General features: G+C 38.8%; 1 protein-coding gene across 5 annotated transcripts in view; it reads right to left on the reverse strand.

Moving 5' to 3' along the window:
* ZNF512 (zinc finger protein 512) overlaps positions 1 to 15,569 on the reverse strand; it is a 31,777-nt gene that overhangs the window by 12,715 nt on the left and 3,493 nt on the right. For 2 of the 5 annotated variants that reach the window (XM_082427937.1, XM_082427941.1), the window contains 8 exons: positions 8,687 to 8,874; positions 7,781 to 7,876; positions 7,098 to 7,181; positions 6,315 to 6,439; positions 5,689 to 5,775; positions 5,177 to 5,275; positions 4,419 to 4,586; positions 1,306 to 1,500 (listed from right to left, as the gene is read on the reverse strand). In XM_082427937.1, coding sequence (XP_082284063.1) covers positions 1,306 to 1,500; positions 4,419 to 4,586; positions 5,177 to 5,275; positions 5,689 to 5,775; positions 6,315 to 6,439; positions 7,098 to 7,181; positions 7,781 to 7,876; positions 8,687 to 8,874 — 1,042 coding nt within the window. The remainder of the gene's footprint in view (positions 1 to 1,305; positions 1,501 to 4,418; positions 4,587 to 5,176; positions 5,276 to 5,688; positions 5,776 to 6,314; positions 6,440 to 7,097; positions 7,182 to 7,780; positions 7,877 to 8,686; positions 8,875 to 15,569) is intronic. The other 3 variants (XM_082427938.1, XM_082427940.1, XM_082427939.1) reach the window with 3 other exon arrangements.

The following is a 15,569-nucleotide window of genomic DNA, read 5'->3' on the forward strand; positions in this document are numbered from 1 at the left end:
GGACACACAAGAAACTAATAAGAATGGTTAACCATAGATACAGGAGAGGAAAAAGACAAATGAGAGTGAGATATCTCAATGTTTATCATCATTTTGACTTTTGAACCACAATCCAAAAAATTAAGTTTTCATGTTTAAAAAAAATAATTATGCCTTAAAACCCATACACGGTCAAAATATAAAACTGTTTGATGATTTTGAGAAAGTATCTGCTAGGTAACACTACCAAAACTTATCAGTGAGCTAACAAATTCTCTAACACATACCATGCAAAATGAAAGCAAATGGACTGCAATATCACAAGATATATATCACTATGCAAAATTCACATCTAAACTGAATTTAGATAACCATGTCCTTTAGCCTGTGGCATGAAAAAAGTGGCAATAAATCTGAAACAGGAAAGGATGTTCTGATATTCAAAAACAGGATCCAACTTCTTGGACACCAGTAGGACTGATTTTTAGACCAAATAAGAAAAAGTGTTAACTTCTAGATTTGACCTATTTTCTTGTAACACATAACATTCCTCTCACATGGGTCAAAGCACTAGGCCAAATCTAAACTATTCTTCTTGACACCCTGGAGAGTAACAGGCCCTTAACTCTGATCTTAGTCCTTACTGTATAGCCCTCCAACCCCTTCCCATGACTACTCCACTGTCATATACTCCTTGTCTCCTCTTGGCCAAATAGGGCTCCTTCCCTCTGTGATCTGTTTATTCTAAACCAAAGGCTTCCAAGCTGGGTTCTGCACCCCTCAGAAGTACATTTGGGGCCATGGAGGGGAATGACAAAAGTATCAAGGAGAAGGCTAAGTAGACAAGCCTTTGGGCTCACTACCCCTAGTTACTCAGAGCAACTCCATTTTTAGTTATTTTATATAATGGTGTTTTGCATAAGCCCTTACTATTTGGAAAAAAAAGTAGGTGGGGAAAGGGGTCCTACTGCTATAAAAACAAACTGAAAACACCTACCTAAACTAAATATTAAACTACTACATATGAACTAACCAAGTGGAAACATACTGGGCAAAGACCAAACAAAAAAGTGACCTGGGAATTCAGGTTCACCCTGGAAGTAGCCTAAAATTAAGAGGGCTCCTTAAAGAACTTCTGAAAAAGACTGTCACTCTAGGACCTACATGAATCCAAACACTGAAGCTGGATCAGATATACTCCATCTCCAAGGATAAAGGAGCAAAATATTGTCTATCATGTACTCACTCAAGTGTGTTTACTTTTCTGTATGTAGTAAGCCAGTATCAGACATAATGCTTCAAAATTAATACTACTTTCTGCCTCACCTTCCGATCATCAGGTACCAGATCCTGAAGCACCTTTCTCTTAGGCCACTCCTTGGCTAGTTCAGCAGAGGCCAGCTCCTGCAGGTGGTATACAGCTATCTTGGCAGAACGCCTCTGAACTCGGCCCCCACTCTTTGGCTCCAAGCTCATGTCCTTCAAGCATTCTGGCTGTCCTGACTCTGGAAAGAAGGATATCTGCAAGAATAAGACACAGTACAACACAGGCCTGAGAAATGGCTTCCATCAGATCCAGTGATTAAAGGCTGTCCTTCCTGCTCTCAATATCGAAAGAGCTATTTAAAAAAAAAAAAAGAAAGAAAAGAAAGCTACTTACTAGCTTGCTAACCACTAGTATAAAGCTCTACCATCTTAATGCATATTTTACTGGTAAAAAGCTTCTTAGCAGGATAAAATCTGTTGTGTTGGAATAAGTGAAAGTGGTTAAAAGTCAAGATATACCCATATACAAAGAAATAAACATCAACCCATATACAAAAATTAATTCAAAATGGATCATAGCCGTAAATGTAAACCATAAAAGTATAAAAATTCTAGAAGAAACCTAGGGAGAACGTTTTGTGATCCTGGGCATGATGGTTTTTTGATGTGTCAACTTGGTGAGGCTACTGTCATCAGTTAATCAACCAAACATTAATCTAGATGCTGATGTGAAGGTATTCTTGTACATCTAATACATGTCCATAATCAGTTGACTTTAAGTAAGAGAGGTGTGACAGAAAAAAGAGGCAGGAGACATTTCAAGCATGAGAGAGACTCAATACTGTTGCTGACTCGACGATAAATGGACCATGAGACAGGGATTGCAGGTGGCCTTCAGAAGGTGAGCACATCTCCCAGCAAACACGGAAATGAGGTCCTATACCTGAATGGAACTGAATTCCTGAACCATCTTAATGAGCCTGGAAACAGATCCTCTCCTCGAGCCTCCAGAAAGGAACAGCCCTACCGACACTTTGATTCCAGTCTTGTGAGGCTCTACGGCTCTCTGGTTCCCCTCTTGTGAGGGGAACCAGCTGAGCCATGCTGTAACCTGGACTTCTGGCCTAATAAACTGTGAGATAATACAGTTGTGTTGTTTAAGCCATTAATTTTATGGTGATTGTTATAATGCAGCAAAAGAAAATTATACACTGGATTGGGCAAAGATATCTTAGATACAACAACAAAAGCATTATCCATAAAAGGAAAAAAAAAGATAAACTGAACTTTATGAAAATTAAGCATTCTGCCCTTTGAAAAACACTATAAAAAATGCAAAGACAAGCTACAGACTGGGAGAAAATATTTGCAAAACATGTATCTGCTAAAAGACTCATGTCCAGGGACTTCCCTGTTGGTCCAGTGGTTAAGACTCTGCGCTCCCAATGCAAGGGGCACGGGTTTGATCTCCAGTCGGGGAATTCAGATGCTGCATTCCGCACAGTGCAGCAAAAAATAATAATAATAATAAATGAATAAATAAAAGACTTGTGTCCAGAATATATAAAAAACTCAAAATATATTTAAAACGTAATAGCAAGACAACAAAAACTGCAACAATAAAATGAACATAGGATTTCAACAGACACTTCACTAAAGAAGAAACTTCACTAAAGACTGACATTGCCAATAAGCAGATGAAAAGATGGTCAATATCATTAGTCATTAGGGAAATGCAAATTTAAACTGCAGTAAAATACTGCTACATACCTATTAGAATGGATTTAAAAAATGAACATGACAAGGGCAAGTGCTGATAAAGACGCAAAGCTCCTGGAATTCTCATACTTTGTTGGTGAGAATGCAAAATGGCACAGCCACTTAGGAAAACAGTTTGGCAGTTTCTTACAAAGTTAAACATACACTTATCATACGACCTAACAATCCCATTCCTAAGTATTTACCCAAGAGAAATAAAAATTTATTTTCAGGGCTTCCCTGGTGGCGCAGTGGTTGAGAATCTGCCTGCCAATGCAGGGGACACGGGTTCGAGCCCTGGCCTGGGAAGATTCCACATGCCACGGAGCAACTAGGCCCGTGAGCCACAACTACTGAGCCTGCGCCTCTGGAGCCTGTGCTCCACAACAAGAGAGGCCGCGATAGTGAGAGGCCCGCGCACCACGATGAAGAGTGGCCCCTGCTTGCCACAACTAGAGAAAGCCCTCGCACAGAAACAAAGACCCAACACAGCCAAAAGAAATAAATTAATTAATTTAAAAAAAAACAAAAACAAAACTTATTTTCACACAAAAACCTTTATATAAATATTTATAGCAGCTTATTCAAAACTGCCAAAAACTAGAAACGACTCAAATGCTCTTCAACTGGTGAATGGATAAATTGTGAAATATCCATACAATGGAATCCTAGACAGAAACAAAAAGGAATAAACTAATGATCCCTGCAACACATGGATGAATCACAAATGCATTATGCTAAGTGAAAGAAGCCAGACTCAAGAGGGTATATACTGCATGATTCCATTTATATGACATTCCAAAAAGGCAAAACTATAGGGACAGGAAATAGATCAGTGGTTGCCAGGGGCTGGGGATGGGAAGAACAACTGACTACAAAGGGACACAAAAGAATCTGGGGGGCATGATCAAATTGTTCTATATCTTGATCATGGTGGTAATTACATGACTGTATGTTTTTGTCAAAACTCTTATAACTGTATACTAAAAAGAGTGAATATTAATTACCATATGTAAGTTATATCTTGCAACTTAACGCTAAAAAAAAAAAACGAGGTGGGGGAGCCTAGAAATGTAATCAGGAAAAGAAAAAGTCAAGACAAAAAAATTGGAATAGAGGAATCAGCTGGATAGAATCCCACAAAATTTCTCGCTTAGGGAGAATGCCTTAAGCTTTAAAAATATAGTAATGAGTTTACTTCTGCCCAGACTATACAATGAACTTTGATTTCTTTAACCTAATAATGATCAAACAGCAGACAGGAGAGCACAAAAGAACAAGGAAGAGAGAGAACAAAAACATTCAGATTACAAGGGACTACAAATGAGGAACCAAGGATGTAGGAAAGATGCAGGGGCAAGCAGTCACCGCAGAACAGATCCCCAAACAGGGTCTGGAAAGCAATCAGTACTCACAGGCCCATGCTCTGACCTCAGATGATACGCAAGTCCAGCCTTCGATCTATATGGCTTTCCACAGTGGTGACATTTCAGGGTCATCTTCTCCAGCTCTGCAGCCCCTTTGCCACATTTTCTGACATGATACAGATATCCCATGATGCTGGTGAAGCTACTAGAGCAACTCTGAACAAAGGAGAGAGGCCTATATTATAATCTTACATATTTTTATATGATTTCTAAACTTCCAAATAGCCACATCATACAAACAGACGCTCTGATATCACTAGACCCTCTCCAGCATTTCCCATTGGCACAACCCTTCCTTGTCCCTGGCCCAACTGCTGTCCTATCTACCACCAAGTATGATATTCAATCAATTTAGTCAGCAATCAGTAAACTAGAACTGTATACCTCATCTGTGTCACAGCTTCCTCCTTGGTCTATGATCCAACTCCACCCCAATATCAAACAGCCAGCAATATCAAAGTTCCTCACATGAGGTTACTACAATCCTCTTTATCACACTAAAGAAAGGATGACAAAGAAACTCCTTCAAACAAAGGGAAAAGGGAGAACAAACTTCTGAAGATGAGAAAGAAAATAAAGAACTGTTAATGAGTTCAGGAGACCCTGAAAAACAGAAGTCGCTCTTATGCTGGAAGATGACACAAAACCAGGTCTGTAAGGGAGAAGCAGGAGACATGGAAGCGAATAACAGAAAGACATTGACCTGAGACTCCAGGCAGAAGGAGTTGCTGTCTTTGGGCTCTTACCTCACGCATGCACCTCAGCTTTCCCAGTCTCTTGAGAACTGTTCGGAGACGTTCCCTCTCACTTGGCTCATCTATTTCATCTCCAGCCTTCAAGATGGGCTAGAAAGCAAGAGAAGCAAACAGGCAAATGACTCATGGACAAGACAGATACAAAAAAAAAATTCTATCATAGGAGAATCAAGGACTGGACTAGTACCTAAGCTGATGCCCATGAAGTCTAAGTTGTCTGACTCCTGGCTTTCTCCATCTTCTCCTAAACAGTGGAGTGAATGTAAAGGAACTAAGAGTTCAAAGCCTCTACCTCCCAGGATATGAACCTTTGGGCTAACCTAAACACAAATACCTATGTATCCACATTTCATTGTGTGTAACTCTTCTATCTAAAGGGTCTTCTTACTTAACACCCCATGAAGTCCCAGAGCCTTAGCCATCTCCACTGATTTATCTACACTCGTCCAAGTAAAGGCATCCAAATACCACATAGGCTCATATAGCACAGAAGACACTCTTACCAAGCTATTATGATTTGCCATGACATGATACTTCATCCCTGCCAGTGAACGAAGTTGTTTCCCACAATGATGACAAGTGAACATTTCCTACAAGGGAAAAATACTGCTCAGGGCCAGGCTGTTCAACAGAGAAATAGAATGTCACAAAGTCCTATTCAACTGCTCTGGTCTGTATCTCCTTTATTTCCCAAATTCTATAATAGTCAATGAATCTCAAAATCCCAAAAGCTCATTGTCATGTCCTCAAGGGCAAAGAGGTAAAGGCTATTCATTTTCAAAATAATAAGAACTACCATTTACTGAGTGCCAGTATTTGCCAAGTAATGGGGTAGGCACTTAGCATGTAATATTTCTTTTTTATCCTCTCATGGACTACACAAGGTAGTAACTATCTCTACTTTATAAATGAGAAAACTGAGGTCCACACACAGAAAGCTAAATGACACAACTAGTAAGTAGCTGAATGAAGATTCAAACCCAAGTCTGTCAGACTCCAGAGTCTATGTTTTCTCTATGACACAATGCTGCCTCTTCTCCACAATAATCAGCATATCCAACACAGTGCCAGAGGTTTAAAGTTTGGGTAAAAAGTCATAACAGTTATGAAATGCCACAAAATATCTAACCTGTTTGCAGTTTTCCATGTGTTTCTTTAAGCCCTCTATGGTCTTTCTCCCCACTGCCTGGCAGGTAGGACAGGAGACACTGCCTTTATCCACAATTTCTAAGTACCACTGCTCCTCTAAACTGCCTACAAAGGAGAGAAAGGAACACTTACAATTTGCAGTATTCTCCAGAAACAAAAAGCACAATCCCAGATTTTAGGAAAAGTATCATAAAGTGGCTTTTCCTCTTCCTGGGGGAAAGACTCTTGCTATATATAACTTCTAGAAATAATTTTTTTCAGGCAGTGAAGAGTTTCTGAAACTCCTACTCAATTCCCCACGATCAAAACCATCCAACAACCACTCCAAAGCCCAGTGGCTTAAAGAAATGAGCAATAATTTTTTTCCCAGTTTTACTGACGTATAACTGTCAATGGGTAATATTTTTCATAGTAGCATATAAGAATGGGATACTGAGATATATAACAATCAGTTTGCCAAGTGTTTCCTATGTGCCTGAGACTTTGTTAAATGTTTTTATCCCATTTAATTTTCACAACAATTCTGACTGCCTTTATTATTCCTATTTAGAGACAAGGAAACTGAAGTTTGCAGAAATTAAGAGGCAGGTCAAAAAATTAATGAAGCGCCAAAACTTGAACAAACGTGACTGACCTCCAAAGCCATGCACTTAATAAGTGCCTCCCTAAAAAAATGCTTTGGTACATCATTCCTTTACCAACAACAACAAAAAAGACAGAATGAGAGAACCAGATCTCACAAAGCTTCCGACAGAAGGCATACCTGCTGCATAAGCTGGTGGTTCCTTCCGAATACGACGAGCCTGGGCTTTGGGATTAGGCTGAGTTTTAGGCCGTTGCTTCCTCCCTGACGCAAGACAGAAACTTGAAGCCCAACACATCACCTTTGCTGACCCCTCTCTAGCACCAAAATCTCTTTCCTCCTCTTCTCAACACCCTAGGCCCCACTCCCTCAACCAAATGACTCCCTTAGATCATGACAGAAGAAAACGGTAAAATAAGGCAGGATGGGGGGACTTCCCTGGTGATCCAGTGGTTAACACTCCGCGCTCCCAATGCAAGGGGCCCGGGTTCAATCGCTGGTCAGGGAACTAAGATCCCACATACCGCAACTAAGCCTACACGCTGCAACTAGAGAGCCCGCGCGCTACAACTACTGAGCCTGCGAGCTCTAGAGCCCGCGAGCCTCAACCAGAGAAGCCCGTGCGCCACAACTAGAGAGCCCGTACGCCACAACTAGAGAAGCCCGTGCGCCGCAACAAAGATCCAGCGCAGCCAAAATTTAAAAAAAAAAAAAAAAGGCAGGATGGAGGCCATTCCTTGCCAAAAAATTCAAAGGGCTCAAAACTGCTTAAGGGCCAAAATCTAAGGTCCCTCTCCCTTTCACCTTCAGAGAATAAAGCCCAGGCACGCAGTGAAAAAGAATTAGCAAAATTACTCCCTTACCATAAAGCTTATGCTTCTTCTGAGGAAATTCTCGATAGTCTTCATCTTCTTCCTGCCTGGGCTTCCTTTTTCCTTTGGCTGATACTCCACCTGACCCTGAAATAACACAGGAAAACAAAACAAAATCTCAGTATGGTTTATATGAGAACATCTATGCCCGCCTTCAAATCATCGATCACAAGACCACCAAAGGGAAAGATTATCAGCAAGCACAGGTCTTACAGAAGTGTCTGTAACATTTTTAGGGAAGTTGGTATAACTTTTCATTAACTGACTCAACCTCCCTTTTTCCTTTTGTACTGTTCTCCATCCCAAGTGATCAACTTTTCCCTATGAAAAATAAGATCCTTCAGGCAGTGTCATTTGTTTGATCCTGATTTGAGGCTAACTGTTCAAGATAAAGGGCTACTAAGAACCCTTCAGACTATAACCACTAATAAATTCCACTTAGAATAATCCTTACACTAGCCCCTAAACCCTCAACAGAGGATCAAACTAGAGCAACGGGAAAGAAAGTTCAATTCGTATGAAGAGGAAAGGCTATACCATATAACCTAGAGGAGTAAGATCAGCAGAATTTCACTCAGTAAAACAGAGGGACAGTTCATGAAGCTAACAGTATATGACAGCCTAACACCTTAAAAAAATTTTCTGGGGACTTCCCTGGCGGTCCACTGGTTAGGACTTGGTGCTTTCACTGCCATGGCCCAGGTTCAATCCCTGGTTGGGGAACTAAGATACCACAAGCCGAGTGGCACGGCCAAAAAAAAAAAAAAAAGAAAAATTCAACCACTAATAACAAACACATATGTGGTACTTAATACTTTAAAAGCCATTTACAACAGCTACCTCAAATATAACTTTAGAGAGTTCCCTGTCTTTGGAATAAGATACTGATACTAATACCTTCAACATGGGAAGTAGCAGCTGGCTTGATCCTTCTCATCTTCATCCAGTAGGTAGACTTTCGGAAGGAGGCTGGAAAATCACTCACCGGTTCACAAGAAGAAGCAGATGATGAGCCGCTTAAGGAGTCATCGTGAGGGATAGTGTACTGGAAACTATTATCCTTTATGGAGCACTGGGTCCTGCTACTAACACGACACAAAGATAAATACCACAAAGGAGGGTCTGGAGTAAAGTTTCTATTACTTACATTACATCATAAGAAGATAATCAAGTTGGTTACCTGTGCAAAAAACGAAGAAGCCTGATAATAAAAACAATTTAGATTGTAATTTTCTAACAATTAAAATAGTTGACCTAGTACAATACATATAATTATTATTATACTTCACTATAATCAGAAAGCATAAGCAGTCCACATAAATGATCATTCTATAGCCCAAGTAGGCATTCCTTCCTAAATCCATCAATGAAAAGAAAGTAGTAAAATAGGGTGTTCCATGACCCTTCAGAAGATCCCCTGGATCTGTAAGCAGGTATGTCCAGGCCTCCCTATTTCTCTGGCAGAGGGACCGTAACCACTACACTTTGATGTCAGGGCACCCTGTCTTGCTTAGGCAACTTGATACTTAGATCCCATAGCTAAAGGAAGGGCGCTATCTTGTCTGAGTTAAGCTGGCCAGAAGTCTGGTATACGGCTGGACCCAAATTTCTAAATCTAAGACGAGTCAGTATGTAGTCAACAAACATTACTGAGTAGTGACAAAGTATCTTCTAGATGGCTCAAAGTGTGGTAGAGCAGCAGTTCTCAAAGTGTAGTCCAAGGATCTCTGAGACATTCCTCTTCCAGCTAACTAACTGTGTGAGGCTTGCCGTAGATTTATGGTTTAGAAAGGTCACTCTGGATGCTGTATGAAAGATGACCCATGGAGGATGAGTGAAAGAAAGGAGAAGAGTTAGCAGCTTATTGCAACAGTATGGATAAGAGATGATGAAAGCTTGAACTTGAACTAAGGTTTCGTAGTAGAGATGATAAACTGACAGATTCAAGACAACACTTTAGAGGTAGGGTTGGTAACAATTACACATAGAGGTCTGTGGTAGCAGGTAGTTGGAAGTAACAAAGGTGACCATTCTTAGGAATAAATAAAAGTAAAATGTGATAGATACCTGCTAAGGAATATTATGCAGTTGTTAGAAGCAATAAACCATTTCTACACATCTAGAGATACAAACATAACTAAAAAGCATACTGTTTAATTAAAAAAAAAACAGAACAAGATGTACAGTACAATGTCAATTCAGTAAATTAAAAACAATTACACAAGTAAACAGCACTAGCTATTTTATAAGGACTCATAAATATTTAAGGACAAATATCAAACTTGTTAGTATGGTTGTCTCTGGGAGGAAGGGGATGGATGTGGGGATAGGGAAAACAAAAAATAACAGGGACTTACAAAGTCAGTATGCTACAAAAAGGGAAAAATGATTCTCAGCTCTGTACCTGAGGTCCAACATTACAAATTTAATACAGAGATGTCCTGGTTCCGGCACAGTGGCATACACCCACTACGGCCCATTCCTCTTGCTGATTACAACTAAAAACTCTGGACCTCAAAAAGTAAACAAAAGCAGGTGGATTGTGGAGAAGAGTTAAAACTTGGAGAAGTGAGCCACATGGGGTATGTTTCCCAGTTTTTTTTTTTTCTCTCACATGCAGCTTTGCAACAAGGGTGGCCCCCACTCACAGACCAGCATGGGCAGCCTAAATTCTCATAGAAACTCCATCTTTCTTGCCTTAGAAACCAGGAAAAGGGGTCTCTATAGACTAGAGAATGTGGGGGAATCATGGAGAAGAGACAGGCAAAGAAGGTGACCTCATATTTCTGTGTACAAATCCACACAAATCACAGCTTAACCTGAGCTATGTATGTGTGGAGCATACCCAAACCAGCTTAGCGAAGACTCTGAAAGTGAAATAGATTTAAACAAACTACACAAGTCTCAGCCTAACCCCTGAGCTACTATTGTGAGACAGATCCAAACCAATGTATCAAAAGCTTGGAGAACTGAAACAAGATTTGAAAAACCTGAAAAAGTCTCAAACTAACCCCTGAGCTCTAAACCATCATAGAAAAGACTCAAAAGAATGGAACCTCAGTTCCACTGAACCAATGCCTTCAGAAAGTAGGACAGAATTTATGGTCTGAACCTAAACAGGTTACCTGCTAAAATAAAAACAGCAACAATCCCCAGAAGATCCTAAAAAGACCCACGGTCTACATAAATAACATTCACAATCTTGAGAATAAATTCCAAAATTATGCAATTCACAAAGAACCAGGAAAATGTGAGCAATTCTCAAAGGACAGATGATAAACAGATGTTGGAAGATGATGCAGATATTGGAACTATCAAAGCCTTTAAAGCAGCTATTATAACTATGCTCCACGATAGAAAGGAAAACACACTGGAAATGAAGGAAAATGTAGGAATTATCAGCAGAAAAATAGAAATCATAAAAAAGAACAAATTAATTTTAAAACTGAAAAATAACAGAGAAAATAAAAACTCACTGGATGGGCTAGTAATAGACTGGAGACGGCAGAGGAAAGAATCTATGAACTTGAAGACAGATCAATAGAAATTATCCAATCTGAAGAAAAAGAGGACAAAAGACTGAAAAACAGTCAACAAAGCCCCAACAAGCTGTGGTGTCAATATCAAAAGATCTAACTTAAGCGTGGTTGTAATCCCAGAAGAAGAGGAAAGAGAGATTGAGGAAAAATTTTTGAAAAAAATAATGGTGGAAAATCCCCCAAATTTAATGAAAAACTTAAATTTACAGATTTAAGGAGCTCAACAAACACTCAACAGAAAAACACACTTAGACATATCTTAATGAAACTGTTTAAAACTGAAGATTTTTTAAAAATCCAGAAAGCGGGTAGAAAAAAATGACATATTACATACGGAGAACAATGATTCAAATGATCGTGAATTTCTCAACAGAAACCAAGGACAAGACAGCACAACATCTTTAAAATCCTGAGAGAAAAGATTTATCAATCCAAAATTCCATATTCAGTGAAAATAGCCTTTACGAATATTTCTTCAGATGAAGAAAAACTAAGAAAATTTGTTGTCAGCAGACTGCTCTATGAAAAATGCTAAGGGAAATAATTCCAGCTGAAGGAAAAATGACACCAGAGAGGAATTTGGATTTTTAAGAATGAAGAAAGAGCAAGAGAAATGGCAAACAGCCAGGTAAATATTAAAAACTCTTTAAAGCAAAATTTTAACATTATCTGGTAAGGTTTTCAATAAATGTAGATGTAATATATATGACAGCTATAATTTAATGGTCAGCAGGTAGGGGGTTAAAGGAATCTATACGGTCTAAGGCTTCTACATTTAAGCAAAGAGGTAGTATTTTAACTCTAAGTAGATGATGAAAGGGTAGGTATGTATATTGTAATTCCTAGAGCAACCACTACCAAACCACCCCCTCAAAGGAAAAAAAAAGGGGGGGGGAGTAGGAGAGAGAGCCAAAATCAAATAGATAAATTAAAATGGCACACTAAACATTTAAATAATCCAAAAGAAGGTACAGAGGAACAAAAAACAGAGTAGAGAGAACAAATAATTAAATGGTAGACCTAAATCCAATCATGCAATTAATTTAAATGTTTACGGTCTAAATACTCCAGTTAAAAGTCAGAGATTGAGAGAGTAAATAAAAAAGCAATATCCTAGTATATGCTGCCTACAGAGGCACACTTTATTTAAATATAAAGACGTATGTAGATTGGAAGTAAAAGGATGGAAAAATTATACCATGCCATCAGCAAACACAAGAAGGCTAGAGTGGCCATTTTTATATCAGATAAAACAGACTTCAAGACAAAGAGTATTACCAGAGATAAAAAGGGACACTTCATAATAATTAAAATGACAAATCATCAGGAAGACATAATTACTCATTGCATGTGTCTAACAATAGAGGCTCAAAGCACACAAAGCAAAACTGATAGAAAAAGAAAAGTAGACAATTCTACAATCTTACCAGAAATTTTAAGTCCTCCTCCTCTTAGGAACTGACAGACTAGACAAAAACTGAGTAAAGACACAGAAGATCTGAACTACACTATTAGCCACCTTGCTGTAGTTGACATTTATAGAACACTACATCCAACACTATGGGATATACTTTCTTTTCAAGAGCACACTGTGCATTCACAAGATAGATCATATACTGGGCTATAAACTTTAAACTTAAAAAGATGAAAATCATACATGTGTTCTCTGACCACATCAGAATTAAATTAGAAATCAAGAATAGCAAGGTATCTAAAATACAAAATAAATCTGGCAATTAAAGAATCCAATTCTAAATAATTCATGGGTCAAAAATGAAATCACAAGGGAAATTCAAAAATATTTTAAGTGAATAACAACAAAAATATATATAACAAAATTTGTGGGACGCAACTAAAGCAGTACTTAGAAGGAAACTTAAAGCTGTAAATGCTTATGTTAGAAAAGAAGATCTAAAATCGATGAGTTAAGATTTCATCTTAAGGTACCTTAAAAAGAAGAGCAAAGTAAACCCAGAGAAATAGAAGGAACAACATAATAAAAAGGAGAAATTCACAAATTAGGAAACAGATATTACAGAAAATCTGGTTCTTTGAAAAGATCACAAAATTGACAACACTGTAGCTAGACTGATCAAGAAAAAAAGATGCCAAAGATACCACAAATAACCAATGTCAGAAATGAAAGAGGGGTTATTATTATACATCATACAGACATTAAAATAATGAGAATACTTCGAAAAACTTTATGCCAAAAAAACTGACAAATTAAGATGAACAAATTTCTTAAAAAATACAGCTTACCAAACTGACATAAGAAGAAACTGGAGGCATAAAGATCAGAAGGAAAAAAGTAAAACTGCCCCTACTTGCAGATTTTTTTAACAGATTTTATTCAGTTTGTTTACAAAGATAATCTCAGGAAATATATGGTATAATTACTAGAATTAAAAATGGGGGCTTCCCTGGTGGCGCAGTGGTTGAGAGTCTGCCTGCCAGTGCAGGGGACACGGGTTCGAGCCCTGGTCTGGGAGGATCCCACATGCCGCGGAGCAACTAGGCCCGTGAGCCACAACTGCTGAGCCTGCGCGTCTGGAGCCTGTGCTCCGCAACAAGAGAGGCCGCGATAATGAGAGGCCCGCGCACCGCGATGAGGAGTGGACCCCACTTGCCGCAACTAGAGAAAGCCCTCGCACAGAAACGAAGACCCAACACAGCCATAAATAAATTTAAAAAATTAAACTTAAAAAAAAAAAAATGAATTGAGGGACTTCCCTGGTGGTGCAGTGGTTAAGAGTCTGCGTGCCAGTGCAGAGGACACGGGTTCGATCCCTGGTGCAGGAAGATCCCACATGCCACGGAGCAACTAAGCCTGTGTGCCACAACTACCAAGCCTGTGCTCTAGAGCCCGCAAGCCACAACTACTGAGCTCACATGCCACAACTACTGAAGCCTGCATGCCCTAGAGCCGGGGCTCCACAACAAGAGAAGCCACCACAATGAGAAGCCCGCACACCGCAACGAAGAGTAGCCTCTGCTCACCGCAACTAGAGAAAGCCCATGTGCAGCAACGAAGACCCAACACAGCCAAAAAATAAATTAATTAATTAATTAATTTAAAAAAATGAATTTAGCAAGTGACAGGATACAAGGCTAAAATACAAAAATCAATTGTGGGACTTCCCTGGTGGCGCAGTGGTCAAGACTCCGCGCTCCCAATGCAGGGGGCCCGGGTTTGATCCCTGGACAGGGAACTAGATCCCGCATGCATGCCGCAACTAAGAGTTCACATGCCACAACTAAGGAGCCCATGTGCTGCAACTAAGGAGCCTGCGAACCGCAACTAAGGAGCTCGCCTGCTGCAACTAAGACCCAGCACAACCAAATAAATAAATGAAATATTTTTTTAAAAAGTGTATTCTTAGCTACTAGCAACAAGCAACTAGAAGATGAACTTATAAAAATAATAGCATTTACAATAACAAAAAACACAGCAACCTAGGAACAAATCTAGGAACCTAGAAACAAATCTAAGAAAAGCCATCCAAGAATTTTACAATGAAAACTACAACACACTGGTGAGAGAAATTGAAGACCTAAATAAATGGAAAAATATAACAGGCTCATAAATCAGAAAATTCAATATTGTTAAAACGGCAGTTCGCCCTAAATCGACCTATAGATTCAATACATATACCAATCAATACTCCAGCATGCTTCCTTTTATAGAAATAACAAACTGATTGTAGAATTTATATAAAAAGGCCAAGAAAATATAATAGCTGAAACAATCTTGAAAAAAACAACAAAGTTAGATGACTTACCTTATCTGATTTCAGGACTTACTCTAATGCTACAGTATCAAAACAGTTTAGTATTGGCAAAAAGACAGACATATACATTAACGGGAGAGAATAATGAAAGTCCAGAAACAGACCCACACCTATACATGTTCAACTGATTTATAACAAAGATGCCAAGGCAATTGAACAGGGAAAGGATAGTCTTTTCAACAACTGGATATACAAATGGAAAGAAATTAATATTGACCTTTATAACACACCATACATAAAAATTAACTCTAAATGAGCCATAGACCTGAAGATAAAACCTATAAAACTTCTGGAAGAAAGCAAAGGAAAAAATCTTTGCAATTAGGGATGGCAAAGTTTTCTTAAATAGAATACAAATAGAATGAAACATAAAAGGAAAAAATGATAAAATTTTTATTATTTTTAATGATAAATTTAAAACTTTGGCTCTTCAAAAGACACCATTAAGAA

The sequence above is a fragment of the Balaenoptera physalus genome (assembly GCF_965194825.1).
Source record: "Balaenoptera physalus genome assembly, chromosome: 15".
Lineage (NCBI taxonomy): Eukaryota > Metazoa > Chordata > Mammalia > Artiodactyla > Balaenopteridae > Balaenoptera > Balaenoptera physalus.